At 44.0% G+C, this 13111-nt stretch overlaps 1 protein-coding gene across 1 annotated transcript in view; it reads left to right on the top strand.

The window, feature by feature from the left end:
- The first annotated feature begins 446 nt into the window (after positions 1-446).
- The window catches only part of LOC146784360 (all-trans-retinol 13,14-reductase-like), a 141246-nt gene continuing 128581 nt past the window's right edge, over positions 447-13111 (top strand). Inside the window, exon 1 of the mRNA XM_085636194.1 lies at positions 447-873. Within this exon, the coding sequence (XP_085492320.1) occupies positions 717-873 (157 nt within the window). The 5' untranslated portion in view covers positions 447-716. The remainder of the gene's footprint in view (positions 874-13111) is intronic.

Raw genomic sequence — 13111 nt, 5'->3', positions numbered from 1 at the left:
TAATAGTCACATGCTCAGTATTAAATATATAGATATTTGTATGCTATGACAATTTTGTAATTCCTGCAATTACAATATCTGTTGACTCAATACAAATAGTTTACGTTTGAATTACGCCCTTAATGACATAAATCACCGCCCTATTACAGACCCACCCCATGCTCCCACAAACACATTCTTTTTGCATCCCACTTAAAGCCCTGGAAAAAGATAAGAAGAGAGTGTAAGAGTGAAGCCTCTCAAGGAGCGCATGAGATCAGGAAGAAAGGTGTAGAAATACACTAGCACTCAAAAGTCATCACTGTACATGCATCTTTATATGTATAGAGTATATTATTTGCATTTGTCCCGGTTGTTCTTTCACTGGAAGCTACCTTTGCACTGCATATCATACTCTGCCGAATGGAGGGAGGAGCGAAGAAATGAGACCGCCCCGGGGAGGGGCTGTTCCGCCCCTTCAATGACTTACTGAAGCGGCGACACTTGCTTCTGTCTGGGGCTGACAGGAAGGGAAGGGGTGGCGCGTGGCGTCATTAGGTGCCTCTTGGTGCTGGGGCGAGGGGGACTCCTGGAGTTCCTAAAGTAACGCCTCGGCCCAAGTCCCTCACAGCACTTATTCCTCGCGATTCAGTCCAGTAAACACCGATTCCCCTGGTGTCATTCAGAGCCGTAGTCTTCCAGCCCCACCCCCTTTGTGTCGGTCACTGGTATTCACGATGTTGCTATACGTGGTTGTCGCGGCGGTTGCGCTCCTGCTGCTCCTCAGGTGGGCTTTCGGCAGCCGCGCCCCGAACCCCTTCGCCCATGACAGCCGCAGACCCCCCGCGCCTCTGGTGACCGATAAACTGGCGCGGCAGAAGGTGCTGAAACAAGGTACGTGGTGAGCAGCGAGGGGAGAACATGTAGCTGATGCAAGCATAGTTGTACAGGACAGGTGGGTTTTGTTGAGAGTGGATGAAGGTAGTGCAGTTAAAATGAAGTCGAGCAGTGTGAGCTCAGCAAGGCATGTTAAGTGGAAGTACAGGTCCGGTCGGGTGAATACCTTGGGAGAAGAACAAGCACTGGCAAGTCAATAGGTCAACCCTATGCTAGAGCTATTCCCTTTGCCAATGTGTTTTACCCATGTTGTACACCTGCGTGGCAGTTGTTGAGCATCGCTAAAAGTTAATGGCGCAGGGGAGAGTGGTTTAAAGTGTTATGGAGTGGCGTAGAGTGGAAGGTTGTTTAGTGGTGTAGAGTGGCGCAGAGTGGAGTTGCATAGAGCGCAGTGGAGTAGTGTTTCGTACAGTATAGTTGAGTAAAGTGACATGGAGTGGCATAGAGGGAGTGGAGCACAGTTTAGAGTGGCGTGGCATTGAGTGTAATGGAGTTTGAGGAGTGTCATACAGTGGCATACAGCGGAGTTTCGTAGGCTGGAGTGGCCTACAGTGGAGTGTCATGTTATAGAGTGGAGTTACGTGTTGTAGAGTTAAGTAGAATGGAGTGGTGTAGAGTTTCGTAGAGTGGAGGGTTGTAGAGTGGGGCGTTGTACTGTGGAGGGGCCTGGAGTGTCGTATAGTGGATGGGCATAGAGTGGAGTAGAGTGTCGCAGAGTGGAGTGGCATTGAGTGCAGTGGCATGGAGTGTCGTGAAGTAGCATAGCGTAGAGTAGAGTGGAGTGTCGTGGAGTGGTATAGCATAGAGTAGAGTAGAGTAAAGTATCATAGAGTAGAGTGGCATAGTGTGGAGTAAAGTGGCGTGGAGTGCCATAGAGTAGCATGCAGTGTCTTAGAGTGAAGTCATTAGAGTGGAGTGGTATAGAGTAGAAGGTTGTGGAGGGGTGTAGAGTGGCGTAAAGTGGAGTGAAATAGAGTGGAGTGGCATAGAGTGGGGTGGAGTAGTGTGTCGTAGAGTGGCATAGAGGGAGTTCTGCAGATTGTCATAGAGTGGAGTGGAGCGATGTAGAGTGAAGTGACATAATGTCATAGAGTGTCGTACCGTGGAGTGTCGTAGAGTGGGGGGGCGAACGAAGAGTGTCATACAGTGGTGTGGAGTGGCCTACAGTGAAGTGTTTTGGAGTGTCATGTCATAGAGTTGAGTGGCTTAGCATAGAGCAGAGTGGCATGGAGGGTCGTAATGTGGAGGGGCATAGAGGGTTGTAGAGTGGAGGGGCATAGAGTGGAGTGGCATTGTGTGGAGTGAAGTAAAGTGTCATGTAGTTTCTTAGAGTGGATGGGCGTAGAGTGGATTAAAGTGTTGTAGAGTAGAGTGAAGCGTGGAGTAGAGTGGCATAGACTGGAGTGACGAAGGGTGGAGGGATGTGGAGTAGAGTGGATGGTGTAGAGTGGAGTGTCATAGAGTGGAGTGCCCTAGCATAGAGTAGAGTGGAGTAAAGTATCATAGAGTGGAGTTGCATAGCTTGTAGTGTTGTAGAGTGGCATAATGTGGAGTGTATTAGAGTAGAGTGTATTAGAGTAGAGTTGAGTGTCAGAGTGGTGTATAGTGAAGTTGCACAGCGTGCCATAGAGTGGAATTGCATAGAGTGGAGTGGCATTGAGTGGCACAGTGCAGTGTCAGAGTGGAGTAGCTTTGAGTGGCTTAGATTGAAGAGTCATAGATTGGAGTGGTATAGAGTGGAGTATCGTAGAGTGGAGTGGCCTAAAGTGTTGTGGAGTGGCATAGAATGGAGTATGTATGGTGCGGTATTGCACTGCCATTTCAGACAACACATTTTTATTTGAAATGACAATTGCTTTTACTGATAAAACTATACAGCGCCCAAATGATAATGTGTGGAAATGACATCACCTAGTGTATTGATTTGTTTTGATCATTTTCAAATATATGTTTCCAGCACACTTCAGATTTACAGAAAATATGTGCTTCATTTGTGCTTTCCTAATTCTAAAACATGTGCACAGATCCTTTACAGACATTTAAATTGTGTTTTGTGCTAGAAAGTGAGCACTATTGGGAGATCACAGTAAACAGGCTATGCTCGACAGGAGGGACTAACCCCAGCCTGGACAACCTAAAACAAATGCAGCCAGCAGATAGAAAGCAAGCAACTGTGAGTTACAAAACATAATGCCAATGATAAGTAACAGGCAGAATGCATTCCCAGGGAGGCTTTCTGAATGTCCCCAAGAAGTCTTTAGCAAACCAACCTGTGCAGGCTTCGACCTGAAAACAGACGGATGAAGACAGTTCGTGCAGTGCAAGGGTGACCGAGCAGTGTAAATGAAGTGACATAGGGTGGGGTAAGTGCAGCGCAGGTACAGAGCGTTCAGTGAAGCATTTATAGTTAAGCATAGTTCAGTGCTCTCAAATTTCACAGGTCCCAAGTTGCTCATCCAGCTTTTTTATTTTCCATTTTGGCACTTGCAGTCTTGCATTTATAATTGGAAACACAGGACTTAAGCACCAAAATGCAAAGCGAAAAATACATTAATTGATAAGCTAAATAATATAAGGAATGTAGGATGCTGGGAACTTTGAAAGTGAGGTCATGAGGAAGGTGATGACAGCAGAGGCAGGTGGAGTCGCAGTACAGGTCTACACAGCACATGTAGGTATAGAACATCGAAACAGTGTGGAAAAGTAGGGTTGCTGCAGTGCAGGCAGCTATAGATCTGGGTAAGTGTAGTACAGACAGGTCTGGAACATACATAAGTGCAGGGTAGATATAACATGTGTATTGTGCATCCTAGTGTGGGCAGATTAGGGCTGTGATGCCTTGAGTGACGCAGGATGCCACTGGGCGCAACACACTGCTAGCATGAGGTCTGTACATGTGTATGAGATTGGCCAGCAGGCCTGGCCTGTTGCTACCCCAGGCACATAAGCAACACAACTAGGAAAAAAACAAATAGGTATTTTGACAGTTTCTGAAAGTTGTAATAATGGAATTGATGTACACATACGTGCAGAATAATGTTGGTCAGTAAAGATAAAATCTGTCTGCAGAATTAACTTTTGTATGAAACAGGACACCCCAAGTATGACCCTGCATGGATATATGTGGTAAAGGCCCTTTGATGAGACAATTGTGTATCATAAGTATAATCCTTGGCCATTGCCTTGCAGACTAACATTAAGGTATCACATACACAACAACAGCTAACCAAGGCATACCCTTTCCCTAAAATACATCCTGCAACATTATAAAACAAACTACCAGTCGACACTCTCGCAACCTTTGAATAAATTCTCTTAAGAATTTAACAAACAAACTCCATATTTGGATAACTCAACTAGGAAGAAATCCCAGTCCCACACCCCTGGAACCAACCCTCCACACCCTGAGTTGTTTTGCCAGTCCAGCCGCTTAAACAGCCTTATTGTGGCTGGAGTCAATCCTCCCTTTCAATTACAAACTTTCTCCAAGACGCCGTGCCAAGATGTCCCTCAACTGAAACGGATACAATTGTACCAAATCATTCTCACCTAAATGGACTGGCAAACCATCTGGACAGCCTATGCTGTTGAACAATTCTGTCAACCTTGGCAATAATTTCCCCCTCTCGCCCCTTTTTCTCTCCACTGTATGTGGACCTTGTTATTATAAAAGCCCAGCTGCTGAATGTCCTCTCCTCAGCTTGCTGTGTCACCTACAGAATAAAGAAGTGGCTGCAGTTCCTAAACTCAGTATTACCTCTTCCTGGGACAGGAACGCAACCTCCATAAGCAGGCCTCGAAAAATCATAAAAATGTTTCTAGACCTCAAGGTCGAGTAACTTGAATAACTTACTCGACCTAACGGTAATGTACTTGATCTCTGAACTGGTCTCAAATTGTGTGATCATTAGCAAATATTTAATTTGAACTGATTTGCCTTTTTTTCATTATGACATATGAGTGCACCTTCAAATATGTGAGTTCAGCATTTCTGCTGTACGAAACAAAACTCTTTTGTTTGATTAAATAGACTAAAACCTTGCTCCATGTGTAATAAGAATCTAGCCCACACACAGGGTACACATAATTCCTGACTTGCCTTTCATTTCACTGATAGCATTGACATCAGGACAGGGGTGTTCCTCAGTTCATATTTAAACACTCACTTTTAACAAATATATCACTAAAGCATGATGTGGTAGCACACTGTCATTTATTGACAGTAAATTTCCAAGAAATGGACAAAAATCTTCCCACTACCTTGCAGCTTTACTGATAAAACTATATAGTGTATTAACAATAATCTGTGAAAATTGGCTTTCAAAAACATATTCATCATTTGCACATCACCTAGTAAAGTGTTCTGATTTGTTTTTCATCCTATTAAAATATTGTTTTCATCACACAGAAATATATAAAATGGGCTTTCACAACTACTGAAATATATTTTGAAATGTTTGGACAGTTGACCTATTAGCTATATAAATGTGTGTTAGGAAAAACCTGATACCCTGCAGCCTTTCATTTCACACTTTGTACAGCAGGTCTGATAGTTCACTTTACAAAATCCTGGAACTCTGCAGTCAGAGAAGGAAACGTAATTGTAAACTGACTTCTGACCAGTGTCTCTGAACACAGAGCAAATGGGACAAGGTAAAAACAAACTTTAAAGGCATCTTTATTGCTCCTTCACTTTCTGATTGAACAGAACACCTGTTCTTTGTCAACTCCCTAGAATGGGCGACTCGGTCCTAAATATAGCTCAACCTGATAAAATCTGAATCGCCATAACAGGTGGGCGAGTAGATTTTCCGAGGCCTGATAAGAACCAGCAGCAAACCAAACCATTACTCACTGAACACTAAATCAGTAACAACTCTGGCCTAGCACATCCATATCTCTGAAAACATTCTTACCTCCACCTCCCCAGTGCCCAAATACCAGTTTGCCAATAGCCTCTGCTACCTACCTTGGTCATAGCCCTAATCTGAAAAAAAGTGTGACCCAAACTTCTGTGATGGCAAATGCAAAATCTCCAGTACTCTCCGCAACACAAATAACAATTGTGACTCTGACACCTTCGCATCCTCTATGTAAAAGTATCCAGTCGCTCCTTCCCTCACAAAAAACTTCCACCACTAAACGGAACACACTCTTCGTACTGAATATGCATTCAGCAACACATTCCTCCCATTTCCTCTTTTATCTGTCTTGGACTTCTTCAAATCTGCCTCAGTCTGTTCCCACATGTCTCACTCACATCCTGGCTCCTCTAACCAGGTGCCACACCAACCCCACAAAACCCAGTCACCCTGAATGCTTGAAAAATAGCTATACCACAAATAAAGAAAGTAACCATGATTCCTTGGCATTTGTACAAGTCAGCTGCACTCCCGGTACTATCTCTTCAGCAGTAACGGCATTATTGGGTGCCTTATTCTGTGCCTCACTACTCTCTCCGTTGCCCAATCCTCTAAAATCCTACCATCCATCTTTCCTAAATCTGGTTCATAAACCCAAAGCAACTTCCCGCAAAGGCCATTACTGCCAACTTGCTGGTTATTGTAACTGTTAAATCCTTGCTAAATTTGCACCTTAATGAAGTTAATAACCTCTTCCCAACGTCTCTTACCACAATCCTGGCTCAACAGATGTTTTTGTGCTCCAGTAGTCACAATCTGACAGAAGCTTGTGCGTATGCTCCCTTAGTTGTCTGTGCCAACAAACTGCCAATTAATCGCAGTATTCTCAATCTCCTACTTTCCAGAAGCCCTCCCTTATTATCTTCTAGTCCTGGTCTGAAAGGGACTTTCGCTGAGAGTTAAAATGCTATGATAAGCCTTTAGTGGGATATTATTGAGAAATTTTTCGATCAATGTATTGAATATCTGTGTTCTGACTCTTCCATCCATACAGAACGCAATGTGATCCAAACCTCAAAAAACAGTTACCCAAATACGCTCTTTTTTCCCCCCAGACTATATCACGTTTCTGTATATCTCCGGAGTACCTTCATAATCTATGTATTGGAAGTTTAACTGGGGTTTCGAATTTCTCTCTCAGTACTACATAACCATACTCTGTTTACACTTGTATTTAAGCATTTAATTTCCAGCCTTGAAAAAGCTGTAGCTAACCAGCCAACATAGTGTGAAACTTGTTGGCAAACCCTGTACGACAACAAAGAAAAAAAAACGGCATATCCTCATATAAGCCTGTTGTTTTTGTCTCAAAACAATTAATATTTGTCAAAGAAATGTGATCTAAACCGTATGTAATAGATGCCCATCCTCTTCGTGCATTCTTGGAATTTATCACATGGGCTTTAGAGCTCATCCTGTCCTGAGAGTACAACGAGACCACCTATCTCTTTTTCTCAAACCTAACTTCTGCAAACAGCAGGATTTATCTAGCACTGGGACAACTCCTTGCCCATAAAATCTTTCGTAATCACACTCTCTGACCTCTCTATACTGTATCATGGACATTAACTTAACAGAATGACAGGATTAGAGAAAGTGACATCACAAAGACTTTGTCTCTCTGTTGACATCAAAGGGTTATGTTCAGTTATTTTTATTACTTTAATGTAAAGTTTACTACTGCTGTTTGGTTAACTCAACACTAGAACAATTGCCGATTTAAAAACACAGGCGGACAGGAGGTATAAAGACTGAGGGGCCAGATGTACGACTGTTTTTTGCAGTCGCAAACAGGGAATCAGCCAGTTTGCAACCACAACAAAGGGTGGTGGTATGTGCTAACGCTATTAGGAAGGGGCGTGCCAAGGGCGTCCCTTCCTAATAGCGAGTCAGAATTATATGTACCATTGTTTTGCAACCGCATTTGCAATCGCTAAACACCTACAGTTTACCGCCTACTTCAAGTAGGTGGTAAGCCACTCGCACACAGGAAGGGGTCCCCTTCTCCTTAGTGAATTGATGCCATATTTTTTTTAAGAGCAGGCAGAGACCACTGCCTGCCCTTAAAAAATGATTTTTTTTCTTCATTTTTTATTTAAATGCATCCCCTTTTCCTTTAAGGAAAACTGGCTGCATTTGGAAAAAACAAAAGTTGCCTTACTGAAAAATCAAACAGACATTGAATCTGCTATCCCCAGCAGGCTACCAGCCCTATGTTTGCTGGCCATTCCAAATGGGTTGCAAATTGCGACCTGCCTCATGAATATTAATGAGGCAGGTCGCGTGCGACCCATTTTAGAATCTCAAACAGTGTCTCAGACACTGTTGTACATTCCATTTTGAGAGTCGCAAATTGCAAAAGTAAAACGTTGCAGTTTGCGACTCGCAAAATGGAATGGTCGTACATCTGGCCCTAAGTCAATTGAACAAATAGCTATAGTTTAAGGGCTGTTCTAAATCTGAGTAGGCAGGACTCTTTGAGCAATGTCTGAGATGAGATTTTCAACTTTTAAACGCTTATACGGAGAAATCATACAACTGTATGTAACTATTTTGACTTTGGTAATACATAGTTTTGCTTCTTTTGCCAAATGAAGCTCTCAACCTAGCCTGTACTACGTAAATTTGGCTGTTAGGATGTCTGGAACGTTTTCGTAGCTAGATGGTCACAGACAGTCTTGAAAAGATTGTTCTTTGAACTGGGAGCGAGTGGAGAATGGTAGTCATGTAATTGTGAGTAAGTGAGTAAGAAACCACACCATTGAGTTCAGCATTGGCTGGATACTGTAAAGAAATTTCACAGGGTCACAGGTCAGTGTAGTGGTAAGGAATCACTATTTCTATCTCAGGAAACTAAAACCCATTTTACCATTAATATCTGGAAAAAAAAACCAGGCCTTCTTAGTCCGTGCTGCAATTAACGGCCACCTAGACTACTGTAATGTTTTATTTTCTGGGCTTCTTGGGTCCCTACTATGTCGGCTGCAAACAGCACCAAATGGAGCTATTAAAGCTACCACTGTATTGTATGTCAGTGGCGACAGACCATTTTTAGAATGGCACTTTTTTTATTCTAAATGCCTGTGCCATTAAGCCTCTCTACATAGGCTCATGGTTGCAGCCTTGCACTCCAAGCAATGACCTCTATAGTAGAGCTAAAGACCTACTATTGGTATCCATGTTCCATCTCACCTCTCGAGCGTATGCTCCTTTTCGTACAGGCCCCAATGACCAAATAGGGACCCTTGCTTCTAAGTCAGAGTGAGGGGGCTACCCCCTTTGATAACCCCTGCTCAATCCTGTGGTAACGTAGCACGAGCAGACAGGCTTATCTCAGAGGCAGTGTGTGAAGCATTTATGACCATACACAGTAACACAGTGAAAACACTACAAAGGGACACCACACAGGAATTATAAAAAAAAAAAGTGTTTTTATATAGGCTTAGCACAAGACTCACAACGACAAAAATATACAATACAGTAAAGCGAAAATACTCTCAAAATGCTGCAGCAATAGTTCCAAGTGGGCAAAAAGAGTTCAGTTCAAAGCAGGGGTCTACACAACCCTTTCACTCACAAAGTACCTGAAGGTGGGGAGCAAAATACCCAGAATATCGCAAAGATGTTGTAGCGGCGATTCCTAGCACGCGAGGCCGGTAGGGCGTTGATACCTTGCTGTGAGAGTGGAGATGATGCGCTTGTCCTGGTGCGTGGGGAGGCGATGCGACGAACTTCTGCACTCGAGGCCGTGACGCGCCGACTCCTTGCTGTGAGAGGGGAGACAAAGCGATGACCCTGGTGCGGGGCAATGAAAATGCATCCGCGGTGGCGTCTGCTTTCGGATGATCTGATGCGATGATCTCTATGCGAGGCAACGCTCTTGATGCGAGGCGATGATTCTGTTGCGAGGCAATGTGGGCACTCAGCGGCAGCAGCGCAGTCCTCTGAAATGGCGTTCTCAGCTGCAGCGGCCCGCAAACGTGCGTTAGCAATGATGTTCAGACCGCGTTCTCTTGCAGTATGACAGAGACCCTGGAATACTCAACAGGAGCCCCTCGGCAGACAGAATTCCCCGCTGGAGACTTCAGAGAGCGGTTGGTGAAGTCTTTTAACCCTGCGACTTCAGCAGGAGGCAAGCTCGATTCAAGCCCTTGGGTGATTGCTTCAGCAAGATCTATGAAAGTGCAAAGTCCTTTCCCCTCGTCAGAAGTCCAATGGTAACCACTGCAGGCCGACCCCAGAAAATAGCGCTGTGGCGCAGGGGCAGTACAACTCCTTCAGATTCCCTGGTTACACGGACTGAGGTTCGTCTTGACATCCAGAAGTAATACAAATTGTAGGGGTTTCAGCATGGGTATTTTCAAACAAAAAATATGAAAATAACCTTCACTAAAAGATGTATTTTAATATTCTGAGCTCAGGCATACTTTCCTATCATGTTCCTTGGGTCAGTTAGAATTATAGGATGTAATAATCAGACTGCCCATTCTGGCCTATGGAAACAGATAGCCTTGCAATAGTGAAAAACAAAATGGGGTGTAATTCACTATCAGTACATGCTACACATACCAAGGCATGTCCTACTTTTCACATACAATGCACCCTGCCATAGGGGTGACTTACGTGATGCCAAGGGAATGTTTAGGGACTGGGATGTGGGTGCACTCCGCAGTCAAACATGGCAGTTCTGGACTGCACACAGACCCTGCAATGGCAGGTCTGAGACACACTTTACAAGCTGATTCTGTGGGTGGCGCAATCAGCGCTGCAGGCCCACCAGCAGCATTTGGTCTACCAGCCGTGGGCACGCACGGTGCACTATACTAGGGGCTAACAGGTAAATCAAACGAGCCAATTAGGGGAATACCAATTCATACAGACTTATTTACAACAGGGAGCACTTGCGCTGTGGCACTGAATGGCAGTGGCACAGTGCCCAAAGCATTTAACACCAACAAAAGCAGAGGAGATAAAAGTGAAAAACGGAAGGGAGACCCACGCCAATGGTGCCAGGTCTAACAATAGCAAAGCAAATGGCTTTAACTTAATGAAAGGCAAGACCTATTGCATTTTTAATGCTTGTTTAGGTTTGGCGTCAGCCAACAACTTTTTTACTAAAATTAGATATGTTTATAGAGGCTATCAGGTGGCCCTCTTCATTCACTGGTCTGTTGTGTCATTCACATTTTACTTTTGTCCTCTAAAGCATGGGTCAACCCACTTAAGCAAATGGGTAAGTTCTCTGTGAGTGACCACTTCAAGAAGAGCACAACCACATGCAAAGCAGTTCTCTTGAGAGAATTGCACTGCTATAGCAATGTCTTCTTTTTGAGACCCATAAATCTTTTTGCGTTTAGGTGATGCTTTTTTAAATACATAGACAAGGGTCCGCCACTTTCCACAACAATAAAGTTTCACAAAACTAATGACGGACCAAAACATGCATTTAGAAAGCCACAAGGCTAGCAGCCAATCACATCTGATTGCAATAATGTTACATTGTCCTAGGATTGCTCATGGATTTAATGGTGTAGCTTAAATGATCCAGTTTGTGTTTATGGTGTTTGCGGGCTTCAGCCGGTATCACTAGTGGCCCTTGTGGTGCAGCATGTGCTGCACCTCTTTGAAGGCTGAGTGCTTGTCACAGCTGTGTTCCTAGTGCAACCTACAACTCACACTAAGCTTTAGCATTCATTTGGAAAGAAGTGAACAGCACATTATATTTTAGGTTTCACCTACACGGCGTTTGCGTTGTGCATGCAAAGTTCTTGTAACAAAAAACAAACTTTCACAAGGGGCTTAGAGCCTGACCATTACTTACCTTTACCTATCATTGGTTGGCTCCCATGTCACTCTTGTTTCCTTTCTTCCTGCTGGTTAGCGCCTCCTCCTGCCTCCAGGTTTCTGCTAGACTTTACGTCTTTGTGTTTGCTGTGGAGCTTGGACCAAGTACTGCTTCCGGTTGGCAGTGTCCTTCCACTGGATGCGCACTTGTAAAGGTACTTTTATTTTTTTTACTTTCCAGGGTAGCACGCCATAAGAGTGTGTCATTTTGCAGGCTATCTCTATTGTCCGTATTGTGATCTTTGCTTACTCGTCCCTCCCACCACTTCATGCCCTTTCCCCTTTGCTGCTTGGCCGTCCTTCCCACCACCTCATTCCCTTCACTGCATGCTCCTTCCCCACCTAGTCCCTAGTTGCCTTCCTCCTACTTCCATCACAGCTTATTTTATATAGTGTAAACTCTACCGGAAAGGCTTGTAATGCTTTACATGAGTAGCAGTTACATTACAAAAGGATGCATTCATTTTTTGTAGGCACTGGGAAATTATGTGATTTGCCCAGTATCTGCATACCGTTAGTTGCTTGCCCGTCCCTCCCACCACCTCACTCCCATTGCGGTGGGACTGTTCCCTGTTCATTGCCTGCCTGTCCCTCCCACTACTGCATGTCCCTTCCCCACCCCATTGCTAGTTGCCTTTCTCTATCATAGCTTGTTTTATATAGCGCAAACTCGACCGGAAGGATTTGGAGCTCTTTACACGAGCACCAGTTACCTTACACAAGGACACATTCATTTTTGGTAGGCATGCGGAGATTAATTGATTTGCTCAGAATCACAGGATACTGAGCCGACGCCGATACTCAAACTTGCATCCCCAGGTCAAAGTCGTCAGTTGTGGCCAATACCACATGCTCTCTTTGTTTACATGTTTTCAGGAGGTGCAGTCAGTAACGAGCTGTATGTACTTGGAGTTCAGAATTAAGACAAAAAAACTATTGGCAAAGCCAATAGGTTTCGCCTATGTGAAATCTTGGTTTTGTAAATGTGTTTTTTACATGTTGCACAGCCGTGCAACTTGGCTTAAAAACAAAAATGCTATGATGCGGTCAATGTAGGCGTTAGACATCCCCACATGGAGCTAATTGGAATCTATGCTGTCCGAGTGATCTAGTTCATTTCAAACTCTGCTGTTCCACGTGTACTCAAAAGCAAACTCTGTTCTTATTTTACACTCTTACGTTTGCACCTTGCTCTGAAACAAGTATGGGCGATGACAAGTGTTTTGGCTTTTGCGTTGTGAAAGACCTACACGAAGCATTATTTTTTTTGATAAGCAATTTTATTGTTTTGACAATAAACAACATCAGCAAATCCGCATTAGACAGTGAAGATGGCCGCACATGGCCAAAGACATGAACCCTCCATGATTTCCGTACCCTTAAGGTACAAGTAAATATGTAAATTACACCCACCACTTGACTATCCCATGGCCCCCAACCATTTGCCCCATACCCTGCGATACTTTTTT

This window comes from Triturus cristatus, chromosome 11, assembly GCF_964204655.1.
Source record: "Triturus cristatus chromosome 11, aTriCri1.1, whole genome shotgun sequence".
Taxonomy (NCBI): Eukaryota; Metazoa; Chordata; class Amphibia; order Caudata; family Salamandridae; genus Triturus; species Triturus cristatus.
The sequence above is the reverse complement of the archived record's forward strand: the minus strand, read 5'-3'. Positions and strand labels throughout refer to the sequence as shown.